The sequence below is a fragment of the Aythya ferina genome, assembly GCF_964211825.1.
Source record: "Aythya ferina genome assembly, chromosome: 4".
In the NCBI taxonomy this organism is placed as follows: domain Eukaryota; kingdom Metazoa; phylum Chordata; class Aves; order Anseriformes; family Anatidae; genus Aythya; species Aythya ferina.
Window position 1 is genome coordinate 72,754,464 of NC_140300.1, and position 15,225 is coordinate 72,769,688.

Below are 15,225 nucleotides of genomic sequence, written 5' to 3' on the forward strand. Positions count from 1 at the left end.
TACCACAGAATACTGGCTTTGACACTTGCAAATGATGTTTCAGTGTGTTTCAATAGAGCTAAAATGCAGTCTGATATCTCCTAAGAGCTTTGAGGAACACTGCTAAAGCACAGGGGAAGAGAGCATGCATATTATTTTTGCACTTCTACTTGTGTAGTGTTACTATCAGACCATAACAGAGTGTCACAGAATCGGAAAGAGTTATGGTCACTTTCTTGCTTAGGGAATAACTCAGTGCTAGTTCATACTAGCCTTGAACTTTGTATAAACACCTTCCTTGTCAGACCACCACAGCAAGATAACACAGTGTTGAGAGGGCAGCGTTCAGGCTATGCCTTCTCCCTGCTCACCATTTTATGGGACAAACCCAGAGTTTGCAATGAGCACTTGCCTATACTCACTACCTACAAAACAGCTCAGAAATATCAGGGGCACTTATCCCACCTTGTGCTATTGTTCAATTCGTCAGCCAACCTGCCCCTTAAGACATGAAATCTGGACATCTCGGATGAGTACACAATGTCTACAAATTGCACTTCAGTAGAAGACATCCCACAGGCACATCACCTTTTTCTCTTGACATCATCATCATGTTTGCTAAGCTTTGAGACGCCCTTTCAGTAGTTTACACTTCAATGTACCCTCCTGTCAGCCACTGCTCAGACTGAGCAAGCAATCAGAGCCTACCAGTAGAATACCAAAATCCCCAAACCCACCCTGACCTAGCCTTTCCCAGATGTGGGGAAAAAGCTTCAGAAAAATGTTCAGCCTGTTTTACTATTTTTCCTCTGAAGATTGTGTCAATCATTAATTCTTCATTAGGCTATCCTATAAGACTCCTCATTGAAAAAAGGCTGCACCATAGAGACAAGTGGTCTTTCCTCCTCACATCTCAGTCACAGACAAGTGGATTATCTTCCCGGAATGGATGTGTCTTAACAACAGAGTGAGGTGTTCTCCCTTCCACTAACACACTTACTCCAGATTTTGACAGCCCAAACAGGGACCTACATGTGAAACATTTTTATACCACTGCAGGCAAAGAAATTTGTGAAGCACAGCTTGTTAAATAATGAAGGGAACATTTGGGTTCAGCAAATAGTGACTTTTCAAGCATAGCATCAGGAAAGCAGGGAATGAGAGAGCTAGCTACCAACATTAAAACAGGAGTCTGAGCTAAACAGAAGGAACGCCTCTTGTGTAAGCATGAGAAGTCTATTTACGTAAAAAACACATGCAATATGCAAGATTCAGTCACATTGGTGAAGAAAATGAAGAAGGTCCATTTATGCATACTGGTCTATTTCTATACCTCAAAACTGTTATTTTGAACACTTCTGTTCAATTTCTGGTAATTGGATCTAATCACTTATAATCAGCAGTCTCCAGTACAATACTCATAGGGTCTGTGAACTATGAACTGAAATGTGAGACTATGTAACTCTCACACAAAAATACCTTTTTTTTTATTATTATTTTTAATATTGTACAGGCTGTCCCCAAAGGGACCAGAACTCTCACAACATCACAAAACTAATTTAGTATTCTTATAAGTACAAACATAAATAATGTTCTTACTCAAAGAATGGAAAGAATAAATGGTAAATGAATAAAAATAGCATTTATACGATGGGAAAGAACTATAAATCAAAGCTGAAGTCAATGATAATGGCTGCACATATAAACAAGTATGCACAAGGATCTAAAGTGGTGGGTGGGCGTGCTCAGATCTGACTCCAAAGTAGCTACTGATTTCAGTTGAAATCTGTGGGACTGTTCGTATGAATTAATGTATCTGCATATATTGGGTATGACTATTCAGTCAGAACTACAGGTAAAGACTAGTTTCACATACCACCAGTTAAAAAGTAAAGTCACATTTGGGCATTAGAAACTCTGGTAGCACAAGAAGCTGCTTCCATCCCTGAGCAAGTTATCTGAGCTGGCATTGGCCACCTCTTCAAACATGGAGGTTCTTCTGGTTTAGGTTGTTTTTAAAAACAAACTAACTAAAGTCATTTAAAAAAAAAAAAAAAAAAAAAAGACTCCCAGAAGGTTGCATCATTTCAAATTGATGCATTCGCATCAAGTTGGAGTGGAGTTTGCATCAAGGTGGAGTTCAGATGGCCATCAGTGTGAAACCACCAGAGCGCGCTACACAGGATCTCATGCAAGTATCCTCAGAAAATGAACATCAGATTCTATTGATTATGTTCTGTCTCAGTAATCAAAAAGGAGCATGGTCATTACCAAGATCAAGAAGAGAGAAACGCATTTTTGAGAACAAAACTTCTGCTCCTCAAGGCAGTAACTTTATTTGTAATAATGAATACTATGTACATGCAAGTCTTCAGGATGCTTTGATTAATGTACACAACATTTGCATCAATGCTATCTTGCACGCAGAAGAACTCAAGTATGAACACATTCTACCCTGCCTTTACAGCCCTATAAAAGAATAGTCACAACACAGGGCTGTTGCTTAGTTGTCTTTGCTGTAATCCATTAAACATAGCGCATTCAATTTTTTCCAGAGTGTTCCAGTTATTATAATATACATAGTGAACACTAATTTCATACTATCCTAGAATGGACTGGGATTGTTCAGAATACAAGAACAGACCACCTTGTAGCAGCAAAACTGTTCCAAGGAAAAAAAGGTGAGGATTTCAGCCATCTTATATTTTTCACTCATTGCTGGTGGTTCACTTTTCAAAGTTGGTGCTTCTTTTTAGCTGGCCACGATAACAGATTATGCACTGCCTCTTAACTGAAGGTGCCAAAAGAAAGTCTTCCTCCTGCACATCAAGATATGGCTCAGCCTGGAATTTAAACTAAGGAATTATGCAAAGCTGTCCTACAGTGAAATAAATCCACAACTGTCAGACTTCACTACTAATCTCTCTTCGCTAAGATTAGTCTCCATACACTAAAGAAACACAGTGCACTTACATGCTTGCTGCGTTGGAAAAACACTCCATCTTCGCGTGCAAAAACATTGCCAGCCTTCTACAAACATGGCTGTCATCATGACAAAGATGCCAACTCTAAGTAAGTATTGACAATGGCTGTCTAAGCACTAGTTCATTTTAAACTGATGCCACGCCACTGTGTCTTTCAGCCTCTCTGATTCATCAGTATTCTGTGCACGTACTATCTGGAAAACGTACACAAGATGTTCCTTGCTTAACTATGACTTCTCCATAAACACATGCATATAGCTACAGCAAATACCTTGATCCATTGCTGTACTACTGGTGCTTTCATCTACGGGTGCCACAAAGCCGATCCCCAGCTCCACGTTAATGTATGCAAATGATTGCCAAGGACCCCACCAAGACAGAGAGCAAAGACAAGCACAGGGCTCAAGCTCTGCATTGCCAAAAGGACCACCTTACCAGAAACCACGTGTTGGTATATGTTTGAGTACCTCTGCACAGAGCACATCTCTTGGTATAAGGATCAAATTAGGATTCAAAGTATTTTTACTAAAGTTTGAGACAGCTATCGTGTCTCGGAGCTGAAGGGCACGAAATCAACATTATATTAATCACCTCAATGTCAAGCTGAAGCAACAGTTCCCAGCATTTGTCATCCTTTCAGCTGGCAGCACCCAGCAGTACAGCAGTAGAGATGCACACATTAAACGAGCATTTGATAAACAGCAGCAGAAGAGTTGACAGCACAGAGACAGTCAACACATTAAAATATTTTTATAGTGATGCCATTCAGCATTATCTAGACATGAATTCTAGATGAGAATATTAATCCACAGACCTGTGGAGTTTATCCTTTTAATCCTCAGTGGCCATATCCCTATGCTCAGGTATCAAGGCTTTGCTTTAATAACACCAAGGACATCAGAACAAGAGCTTACTCAGAAGGAATGGGCATGGGGTGGGGAGGAGGAAGAGAGGTGCCTTCAAGCAACTGGATCTCATATTCTTAAAAGAGATTATTAGAGCTGCCAGCTAAAGGAAATACCTCCTCAACTTAAGACGCATAAGCTTTGACTTTTAGCACTGCAGCCCTCCATTAAAATCCTACCATCATCTGGTATATAAGCAACTTATGTCTGGTATACAAGAAACCTAGCAACACAACTAGTACTACCAGCACAAGCTAGGTAGTCTGAAGACAACTATGTTCTTGTTTGCAGACAGTACATGATCTTAAATCACAGAAATATCTTTCTAGAGGTAAGAGCTTGGTGTCCTTCAAATTACAGGGTGCCATTCCGCCTTTAGATATGCATATATAAAACCACTGCAATCTCTGCCACACCTCTGATGTAAAGATTTTGGTCTCTGATTTTCAGCACATTTTTTCTGGTTTCAAAACTCTTCCCTCCAACCCACTCCCCACTGTTTTAGAAGAGAGATCTTTCTAAATAGCAGTTTTCCACCATAATCTTAAAGACAACAGACTACAAATGTGCTTATACAAATGGAAGGAATCCCATTTATAATCTAAACTTTTAACATATATGTGGTATGATACTTTTTCCTCTGTGCTGCTAGGGTCATTATCTTCCCATTGAGTATTTTTAAAGTAAATGGATTTATGTTAAGACAGGGTAAGTAGCAAGTGTCAGAGCAGAAAAGGCCTTGACACTTTTTTTTTTTTTAAACAGTCTTCCTCCCGTGATATTTACAGCTCTTACTATACAGTCGCTTGCTCCAACGAATACTAAAACTCTTCAGAAGAGTAGAAAGAGGCAAGCTCATAAGCTTACTGATACTGTTTGTTGTGGAACTAGGAACAGAAAATAAAATACTTTCCTCCCACAAACCTCTGATGCTCATAGGAAACACCTTCCAGATACCAGTGGACTGAGGTAGTACGAGGAAATGGCACCAGCCAGCTATTTCGGTCAGCGGAAACCAGTGGATCAGCCACCTGGTTTCACGTAGGTTTTCCCTGCAAGGTCAAGATGTTCCATTCTTCCTCCAGTTACATTAAGTGAGCTATATTCTGTGCTATGTCACCGTGACTCGGGGGGCAGCCTACCTCGTGTCCAACGTACAGCATTTGGAAGTACCAAAATGTCAGACTGCTGCATTATGCAGTACGGCATGCTTCACTGAGGATCAAAGATCAGAGAGAAATATTGTTTGATCCCCTTCTTCCTCTCCTCTGCACTCCTCCAGCTGGACTTGTAAAGAACCAGGAAAGGGTAGGGGAAGCTATTTAGATGGAATCAAGTCCATCGTTATTCCCTTTATGGCCTCCTTTTCAGATTCTCCGAGAACATGTGACCCACTCTCCATTGTGAGCCCAAACAAGACATTAGCAAAGGTAAACATATGAAACAAAATTCCTTAAGCGTATTTCTAAAAATAAATAAATAAAATCCTAAATAGTTAACAAGTCATTAGAGAATTTTTCTAAGGCACTTGCCCAACACACAGTAATTGCAAGATAAGTTTCACAAACAAACAAAACTAAGATAATAAATAGCTAACAGACTATTTAAAACTAAATGCAATGATTTTAATAGACCTTCATCTATTCCTCATGTACACACTTCAAAGAAAACTAAACCTTATTCATCCTTGACAACTTCCCGCTCAGTTTTTAAGACAGGGAAGGAAAAATTATTGTTGCTTAAACACTGCTTTTTTGTTGAGCATATTTTTGCAGAAGTCTCTGAAATCATTGTATTATTTTTCAGAGCATTCTAGAAGTAAAAGCAAGAACTATAGTTCTATCATCTCTATTATTACATGTTCATTCCATTTGTTGTTTCTTTGCCCTACAGAAGACTACCATCATTTCTTTGATAATCATAAGAACCTAACTCTAAGAAAGGATTTACAAGGGTGTATAATAATTTTGTATTTCTTCAAAAAGCTTATGACGCATCATCATTTGTTTCAAAGCTTTCAAAGCACAAGAAACAACTCCTGCCAAACATGCATACAATATTTACAGCTGCAAGTAAATGTCTGTCCCTATAAACCTTTGGCTGCGCATGTAAATGAAAATGGCTTTTAATACGTAAGGAAAGACATAAGGGCAGGGGAGGAGCAGGAAGGATCACTTTTATAGTGAGCATCACATACAAGACTGTCTTCCAACATACATAAAAGGCTGTTTTAAGAAGCACACAAGGATCAGGTTTTCACGAACACAAAGGATAAGACAAGTGATTTACTTCACAAATAAGGAAACTGTAGCCTGCCCACTAAGAAAGCACTTCCTAACTTGAGTCATGAGCACTATAACTAGGCAACCTATGGAGATATTTTACCAGCATGTTTTTTCAGCTCAGGCACATCTATGCACCAGCAACTTCTTGTACCACACATTTACTAATTTACTGAGCAGCACATTTTTAAACTGATGAGAACATTTACATGAGGCTGCTGCATTTAATCATGAAACTGAGGCAGATCCAACAACTTGGATCCAGCCACGACTGACTGGAAACAGCAGTTGTGAACCATGTGGAAGGAAATACCTGACAATGACTGCCTACATACATTTGTAGAGTACAAAAAGACATTTTGGTACTTCCATGCTATAGAGTACAGAAGCATGAATAAAACATAATATCCAAACCAGTATTTCTAAAGATTTTCCAGTCTACAGAGAGGAAAAATAGCTGCTATTTACATAAAAATAAACAGCAACCTTGCACGTGCATGTTTGGCACTCAGTTTTGAAAATTTGTTCTGACATTCTATTTTTATTGAGCTCTCACAAACAGCTTCTTTCTACTTAATCTCATGAAGAGATGAGCACACGAACTTAAGCTGGCACTGCTCTCAGGCTTTGCTCTACTGTAAGTCTAAGCCGTAAAAGCATGACAGACCACAAGCCTTGAAAAAGCAAGCCTGCAGCACTGTGTTCACTATTGTGTGTATTATCCAGCTGCAAGCTTCCACTTCAGTCATACAGGGGGATAAGTGCTTCTTCCAAACTGTATTACTCTACACCCTCTTACATCTTCTTAATAATTCAGTAAGCAGACAGATTTCCTTTCTGTGGCTGAATTTTAGGAAATCTGGCAGTGTAATCAAGTGAAACAATGAAAGGGAAAACTGTTCTGTGTACAGTAACCTTCCTGAAGAGACAACGTGACTCAAGTTCTGCATGTGTTAAAATGAGATCGATGGTTTCACAGGGTTGGTACCATTGAATAGGTTAATTATGATTCTGGTAGCCTAAAAGGCCCTGTAAAGACAGATTCTGTCAGCTTGATAGCTAGCTGATTTTTACAGTGCTAAGAAAAAAAAAGACAGGTAGGCTGCAGCCAGTAAATTCAGGAAGTATTGAGAAGGAAGATGAGCACTGTAATGCAGGTGCAGTGATCCATCTTTGTAACAACACATTCTAAACAGCCTGCTAGCCTTAACAGAAAGGGCTGAAGGTGAGTGTGAAGAAACAACATAAGTACTGTTGAATTGAACTCAGTTATCCAAGCTCTAAAGACTCTTAGTTTATAGATACAAGCACTGACAATTTAAGAAAACACACGCACACCAAAAAAAACACTAATGCTCCTAAAGTGTTTTTAACAGTCACTTCTCAAACTGCAAGATCCACTGTAGTTGAACTGCTTTGACTCTTGAGCAGTTCTTCAAGATGGACAGCTGCCATGTGGAATGAAATTATAAGCAAAAGGCTTGCAAAAGTCAAATACAAGCATTAAAGAATAATTAATGCAGACAAATAATCGTTTTTTTTTCCTTTAAATACACCTCACTTGACAATGTCTGCTAGCTCAATCAATATTAACTCAAGAAAAAAATGTTTTGTTAATAACACTTCTGTGATCAAATCAACTTTTGCTAAATGCCATTGACATCAGTAACGTTACAGAAGAGAAATCTGGTGCAGTTTGCTGTTGATCAGTTCTGCTTTGAGCCACATCACGTTTCATTCATCATGCTACACACCCTACCTCCTCACCCACAGGCAACAGAATTAAAAGGTCATATCTTGGCCAATAAAATATATTTTATCTGTTCTGAAAGGGAAAAAAACAGTATCTCTAATCAGTCATCCAAACAAGACAGACTACCCGGAAGGTTGCATGCTGCTGCACATCAGTAAACATCTTTATCTAGGAATTGAAATGAAAAATATCAAACCAGTGAAGGTATGAAAGAAGAGCTCAAAGCCCTGTCAGAAGAATTACAAAATTAAAGCTGAGCACTGCATTCAGCAAATAGATGATACAGACATGGCAGAAATAAGTAGTGCTGGCAGCTAGGTATGGGTAGCGCACACAGGAATTTTAAGTAACAGGGGAAAACACTTTGGATACTTTCTATATCTATCCGTATTTTCTTTTGGGTATCTCTGCCAGTAAACATTTAAGTCAGCTCCCCTTTTCTTTACCTCTTTGGTCTTAAAAAATACTTCCCTGTAATTGTAACAAACAAAAGTAATACCCTGCTGATAATAATTTCTGGATTCTTTTAATCCCCCAAATTGATTTCTCCTCCATTCTCTCAGCCTCACTAATCAAAATGCTCCAGGAAACAGTCTTTCTGGAACACAGGGAAATAACAAAGAGCGCCTAAATTGTATAGTCTGTTCATCTATCTCCACCACATGTCAGAACAAATCTTAGACGGTGCTTAGAAGGACAAAAGCAAATTCGGATGCTAAGAAAATGAATTCATTTTTGCCATCCATGCTGCTACCAAAATACATACAGCATACATATCATCTTGGAGAACTATCACTGTAGAACACAGTTTTCCTACTAGATTTATTGTAACCGAAGGAAGACCAACTGGTATTCCAACTGGTATGAAAAAACTGGGCTTATGGTGTTTCATCTGATGATGATCTGATATAAACCAAGTCTATATACACCCAACTAGACTGAAACAAGCTTTATAACCAAATCAAAGCAAATTGCACAGTGAAGGAGAAGGTACATCAAATGCCAAAACACAAGGCTTTTTAAGACTGAGATGGAGAATCAGAATGACATGATTGCCATAACAGCACAAAACAACTGGCTAGGAAAGAACAATGACAGTGTCCATGTCTGGAAAAGGTTTGGAGCAACAGGTATTTGAACACAAAGGGAAAATAAACACAGATTTCTTGATGGGGGAAAATACCAGAGAAAGAGCAAAGGAATGTAAACATTGTCTGTAGCAAAGAAGAAAAACAAAAATAAATTACAAGTTAAAAAAGAAAAGTAGTCAACTTTGCCAAGTACCCCTCAGTGAAGTTCAGCTTGTGCTCTGTGGAAGAAATAAAATGACTGCAGTTTTTTCTTCATGTGCAAGCTATACTGAGTACATAGCGTGTCACAGCAGTTAAAGACTATCTATCATGTTATGCAACCAATGCACAATTAAAGAGATGTATGGCATATAGGCACTCCTATTTATATAATAGCTTGCTTTTTTAAAAAAAAAAAAAAAAAAAAAAAAAAAAAAAAAAAATTGGGGCAGGGGGGGACTTTATTGTAACATTTTTTCCTCAGAAGCAACAAAAAAAATAATCCTCTTAAAATAAAAAAAAAAAAAAAAGAGAGAGAGAGACAGGAAAGGAAAAGAGAAATTAGTTTAACACTTCTGAAAACATTAATGTAATATTTATGGATAAAAGTCTTCCTTTCATTCTTTCACAGGCTTTCTCAAAATGTTATAGGCCAAATCATGTTTTTTCTTAAGCACTGGTCACCCAGTCCTAAAGCTCAATTTCAGTGAAATTAACAGAAGCTTACTTACTGAACCACACAATTAACTGCTCGCTTTACCACTTACCAAGCCTGAGCCTTCTGCACCAACAGACTTCACTCCTACACCTGCCAACCTCACCATACCACACACGTGAGCTCACTGAAGGCTGCTTATGGAGTGAGACATTGTGGCACACGAGCACAAGTTCAAAGGACTTGACCTGTATGGCACAGAAAGGCTCAATCCACCAAGACACGCGAGCATGTGCTTAGGACCCATAGGCTTCAACAGTAGCTGTGTGTGCACTTGAGTACTGTTTGGAAGAAAGGAGTCTAAATCTACTAAGAGTTAATTTCCAGTAACTCCACTGCATCAGGAGTAGCCCTGTGTCATCTGCAAGCGTTACTCCTTCCACAACAGTACAAATCCTGGCACTTGGCAGTAAGTATCCAGCACCGTGCCTTGTAACAGCTGGTTGTGCCACTGGAGCCATTTAAAGATTCAAACATATGAAATAGTTACCTACACACCTACTTTTCTGTTCATCAGTTGTGGTTGGGAAACATTAAATTAAAATAATTAATAATATATTCATTTTCCTTTGTTTCCCAGGTTTAAGCTTAAAGTTATTTTAGCCACTCAGTTCACCCCTAGTCCTATGTGCAGAGGACTAGCTGCCAGCAGTGACTGCAGCACTCTTGTTAGAGCTGAGGTAATTTAAGAGGAATGTCAGCATGCATTTACATTTCAAACTTTATTACTCTGCTTTAAGAGAAAGAATGCCTGCTATTGTCATTTAAAAATATTTACAAAATCTTTGGTATCTGGTTTTAGTCCTACAGAATTAAAATCAAAACTCAACATTTCCTTACATTGTGTGGCTTGTAAAAGAAAAACAAACAATAATTGGAAAACTCACTTAGTGAAAACCAAGTTTTTAAAATCTGAGAAATGTAACTCCTCTGCAGTCTAGACAATGTTGAAGACTACTGTGGAGTTACAGGGAGCTACATGTGGATAGCTTTGCAAGTTATAAGCAGCTGTGAATCTGGCTGCCTTCAGCATCCAAGCCACTCAAACCAAGTTTCCTTTGAACATGCAGTTCCTACCATGGAGAGCCATGAGGGGCTGAGCGTCTCAAGCTACTGAGATCTACATCAGTTGCATAATTTAAACCCTAAATCAGAGACCACATTCTCACCCTTCCACCTACAACCCAAACTTCCCTCTCTTCTTTTTGTAGAGAGCAAAGGAACTTATTTTTAAATAGTCTTTTTTTTCTCTTTAGAGAATAGAATGATGGAAACTTCTTTGGTAGCCATGTGGCAGCAGCCTTTTTCTTACAGCATAGGGATCATTCAAGAATTCCCTGTGGACCATGAAGGCTTTCCAAAGCCATCTCTAACAGACATATATTGTATTATTATGTAAACCCAGACAAGAAATACACTATCTGAGCAGAATAAAGTACCAAAAATGGAGCTATGTGGTGAAGCAGAGAGGTAATTTACTCTTTGGCATTGCAAATAGCAGACAACAGAAAAAAAAAAAGGAGAGTTTCCATGATTCTTTTCCTATTAAACCAAATGCCTTTCTGAACATAGCCATCCAGATTTGTAACAGCAGCATTAGGGATAAAAATAAAAGCACATCGTGTCCAGCCTAAAAGCAAGCCCAACAAACTGAACCAAATGAAGGAACAACAATTTATTTGCTCTGTCCTCTCCTGCTATGCCTAATACCTGCCATCAGGAAAGCCCAGTACCCTGGTGATGGGGCCGCTCTGCTCTTCTTCTCTCAGACACGGCTCCCAGGATGATGCCATTTTGATGTAGACACCTGTCCACTGGCAACAAGCACGAGAGCATCAACGCATTTTAAGCTGTCCAAAATGAGGCTATCGCATGGCGATACCTTCCAGTCACTATAAAACTTGCTTCCAAACTGAAATAGCTACCCAGGGGTGAAAAGCTCTGTATCACATCTCTAATCCCCATAACAGCCAGCCTCCTCTGTGGAAAAAATAAATAAATAAAAGAAAACTGTTCATAGAAGTTTTCTTATCTTATGAATCTTACTTCCTTGAAGATATTTCCCAGCTCACTTTATTCTGACTTCTACCTGAGTATTTCTACAATGCACGTGGAAGATATTCTGCTGATGAACATCTATTTGATAAAACATACTTCTTAATAATAAAGGACAGGTAAAAATTGGTATAATGTGGAGCTCTAGTGGTAGTGGAGAAGTAAAGCACCATATAACACAACTGTGAAACAGTAGGTACTGACCTTTAGTCTGAAAACAGTAAGTGAAAACATAACAAACGGATCTAAACAAGGAGAACAAAGCGAGACTGCTTGGAATCGGATTCAGCAGCATTTTGGCCTCACAGAGTACATCTCTGCATACAACGCGATGAGCAATCCCCATTTTTAATGCACAAGCTTCAACCCTGTAATTATTGCAGTTAAGCAACAGAAAAATAAAATCAACACCCTACACTGACGTCAGTCTTAAAGGAGGTAAATATACATATATATAGTACAGCAGTAAACCAAAGTTTCTTATCAAAACTAGCCAAGAGCTGAGCAAATCTACGCGTTCCTTCACAATAGTCTGTCGTGTACATTATTCTTTTCATACTAGCCACAGTAACTCATAGCAGCCAGTAAGAAATTCTGTTCTCAGTTGTAATATCAGCATAACACTGTGATACTGCACATTGTACATAAAATACTGCACAATGAAGTTCAGTAGCTCCTTCAGACCAACAAGCTTGGCAGGGCTTACACCCCTAACCAAAAGAGAGCCTTACTTAAGTGCATAGTTCTACTGGCAAACATTACCAGCAGCTCAGCTCTTGCTGATTGTTGCTACTCTACCTGTAAAGGTAACATGCTCTTTTCTCCATACGGGATGTGAGGGTACATAAAACACACTGCGTGTGCATCGTGCTTCACCACACAGAGGACGCTGGAATTCCTACATCACCCCGTGAAACATTACCATCATTTTCTTTGCTTTTAAGATGCTGTTTGAACTTGGGTACATGTCATCAGACGTTTATAAATCTAGCACAATGTTGACAGTCAGACTGTCAAAAAGCACCACCAAAAACACAGACAACATCACTGTGTGTACACAAACAACTGATCCCGATATTGGAAATCCCCATTTCCAAAGTCAAGCAACATCACCAGTGGCATAAACAAATGCAGATCTGAATCCTCAGTGTGAAACCTGCCATCCCTTCTGAGGGGAACTGCTTTAATCTGCTGCTCCAGGAAAACAAGGTACCACTGAAAAAGCTCTTGTATGTACTCGCTGCTGACTTGCGATGCATTCTCTGCTTATTTTAATCCTTGTTATAAATTTTCACTAGGAATTTTTGTTTGACTTCCTAAACCGAGCACTCAATGCCTTGATTCAGTACTACCCCGTTTAAGATCGGGTGTATTTCTTCTTGCTATGGTGGATTGTTAACTTCTTCATAAGTTATTGCTCGGCATCTTCCAACCTGGCTCTGGATTTTTAACTCATGTTTATCCTACCCAGTGCCACAATGGAAACGCAATACAGTTCTGGGCTTTACACCTTTCCCACCCAATGCGTAGGTGCTGACTTAAGCAACATCCCCTTGACCTGACTTAAGTGTATCTGAAACACGCGGGATGCAAACCCCCAGGATTACGAGCCTGTGAGGGGAGAGGTTTGCAGGCTGTGCCTGTTACCTGGCGGGCAGCTGCATTCTGGAGGCACTTCTCTCGCGACTCGTATTTTTGCCAAGTGCTCGTAGGACTTCTGTGGGTGAGAGAAGCAGTGTGAGGGGACACAGCGGGCTTGGCCAAGCCTTGCAGACCCGCGTGCCTGCAAACCGTGACTTACAACTCGCTCACAGGCTGCACAACCAGCTGGGGCTCCTTCACTCGGACTCAACCCAGCCTCCATCCCTGACCCCTCCACCCCTACAACTGCTGCAAGAAACCCACCAGCTCTCTCCCACCTCCACCACCCCCTCGCAAGCACCCCCGTACTTTTTTATTGCGTTTTTATTACAAACACAGGGGATAAGCACAGGGACTCACAGGAAAAAAACCCTCGGGGCTTTCCAGCGTGATGGCCACCCTGTGAGCCCCCTGATCTCCCATCAATAGTCACCACCCAACTCTCCCAACCTCAATGATCACCCCCAACACCTCAATGGTCACCTCCCCAAGCCCCCCATCACTGCTGTCCCCCATCCTCATCCCATCTCTTTCTCTCTCCCACTCCCCTGGCCACCCGCGGAGCTGCCCCACCGGCCTCCCCTGACCCCACAGGGGCTCTCAGCACCCCCTCCCGGAGCATCCCCCGCCTCGTACCCGTCCCGTCCCGTCCCACACACCTGGGCGAGGAGCCGCTCCACTTTCTCCTGCATCATCGCGTTCAGCTGCTCCAGGGAAAAGCCGGGCAGCGGCGGGAGCGGAGCGGCGGCGGCCGACGACCCCCCTCGGGCTCCCTCGATGGCCTCCAGCCTGGCCTGGAGGTCGCTGGTCCGCACCCCCAGGTAGAGGCAGGATGCGGCCGCCAGCGCCGAGAGGAGGGCGGCCAGCCCCGAGCCGCACGGCCGCGGGCAGCGCTCCCCGGAGCAGCCCGGCCGCTCGCTGCCATCCCGTCCTGCGGCTCCCCGGCTCTTCCCCCGCATGCTTTCGCACCCTTCAGCTGCGGCAGCTTTTATTTCCTTCCCTCCGCCCCCCATGGAGGCGAGTAGTTTGCAAACAGCGGCAAGAACACGAAAATAAGGATAAGAACGACGACGATGGTGATGGTGATGGTAATAAACGGCGGGGAAACGAAATAACGGGAAGGCGGGACGGCAAGAATCAAGGCGAAAAAAATAAAAATAATAAAAAAAAGAAAACCACAAAAAACGGGCGGACAGCTGGCTGTCGCACTCGGAGGGGGCTCCCCCCGCAGCCCCCCGAGCAGCAGCGGGGGTCGCAGGCTCCGGAGCGGGTCGAGCCCCCGCGGCTGCCGCCCGCCCGGTGCTGGGAGCGCTCTGCGGCCGCCGGGCCACTTGTCAGAGGGGTTTGGGGCGGGAGGGAAGCCCCCCCCCGCTGCTCCTCTTCCTCCCTCTCCCCCTCCTTCTTCCCTCTCTCTCTCTCTCTCTCCCTCCCAGGGCCGCCGGACTTGTTGCTCCCCCCCCCCCGCTCCCCACCTGCCTGCGGGCTCCCCGAGGCGGGGAAGCCCCCTCCCCTCTTTTCCCCTCCCCTTCTTCGTTAGCATAATTTATTCACCTGGGCGGGGGGGGGGGGGGGGGCGTTTTGCATAATGTATGCGCGGCGCGCCCCCGAGGTGGCGCGCCCCCGCGGTGGCAAGCCAGCGCTGGCCGAGGGTGGCCTCCGCCGGGCTTCCAAGGCGAGCAGCCCGCTAGCCCCCGGGGCCACCCGCATCAGCCCCGCGCGGAGCTCAGCCGCGGTGCCCGGCGGTGCTCGGGGGCTTGGTACCATCCAGTGGACGAGCAGCAGCTGTGCAGTGCGCTTACACCGCCTGAAGGCGATAAACGGGAGGGGAGAGATAAATAAAT

The 15,225-nt window shown here is 42.3% G+C and overlaps 1 protein-coding gene across 1 annotated transcript in view; it reads right to left on the reverse strand.

Annotated features, from left to right (window-relative positions):
* The window catches only part of COL25A1 (collagen type XXV alpha 1 chain), a 305,159-nt gene extending 290,390 nt beyond the window's left edge, over positions 1-14,769 (reverse strand). Inside the window, exons 1-2 of the mRNA XM_084517246.1 lie at positions 14,044-14,769; positions 13,391-13,460 (exon numbers count right to left, since the gene is read on the reverse strand). Coding sequence (XP_084373372.1) covers positions 13,391-13,460; positions 14,044-14,397 — 424 coding nt within the window. The 5' untranslated portion in view covers positions 14,398-14,769. The remainder of the gene's footprint in view (positions 1-13,390; positions 13,461-14,043) is intronic.
* Positions 14,770-15,225: the final 456 nt, after the last annotated feature.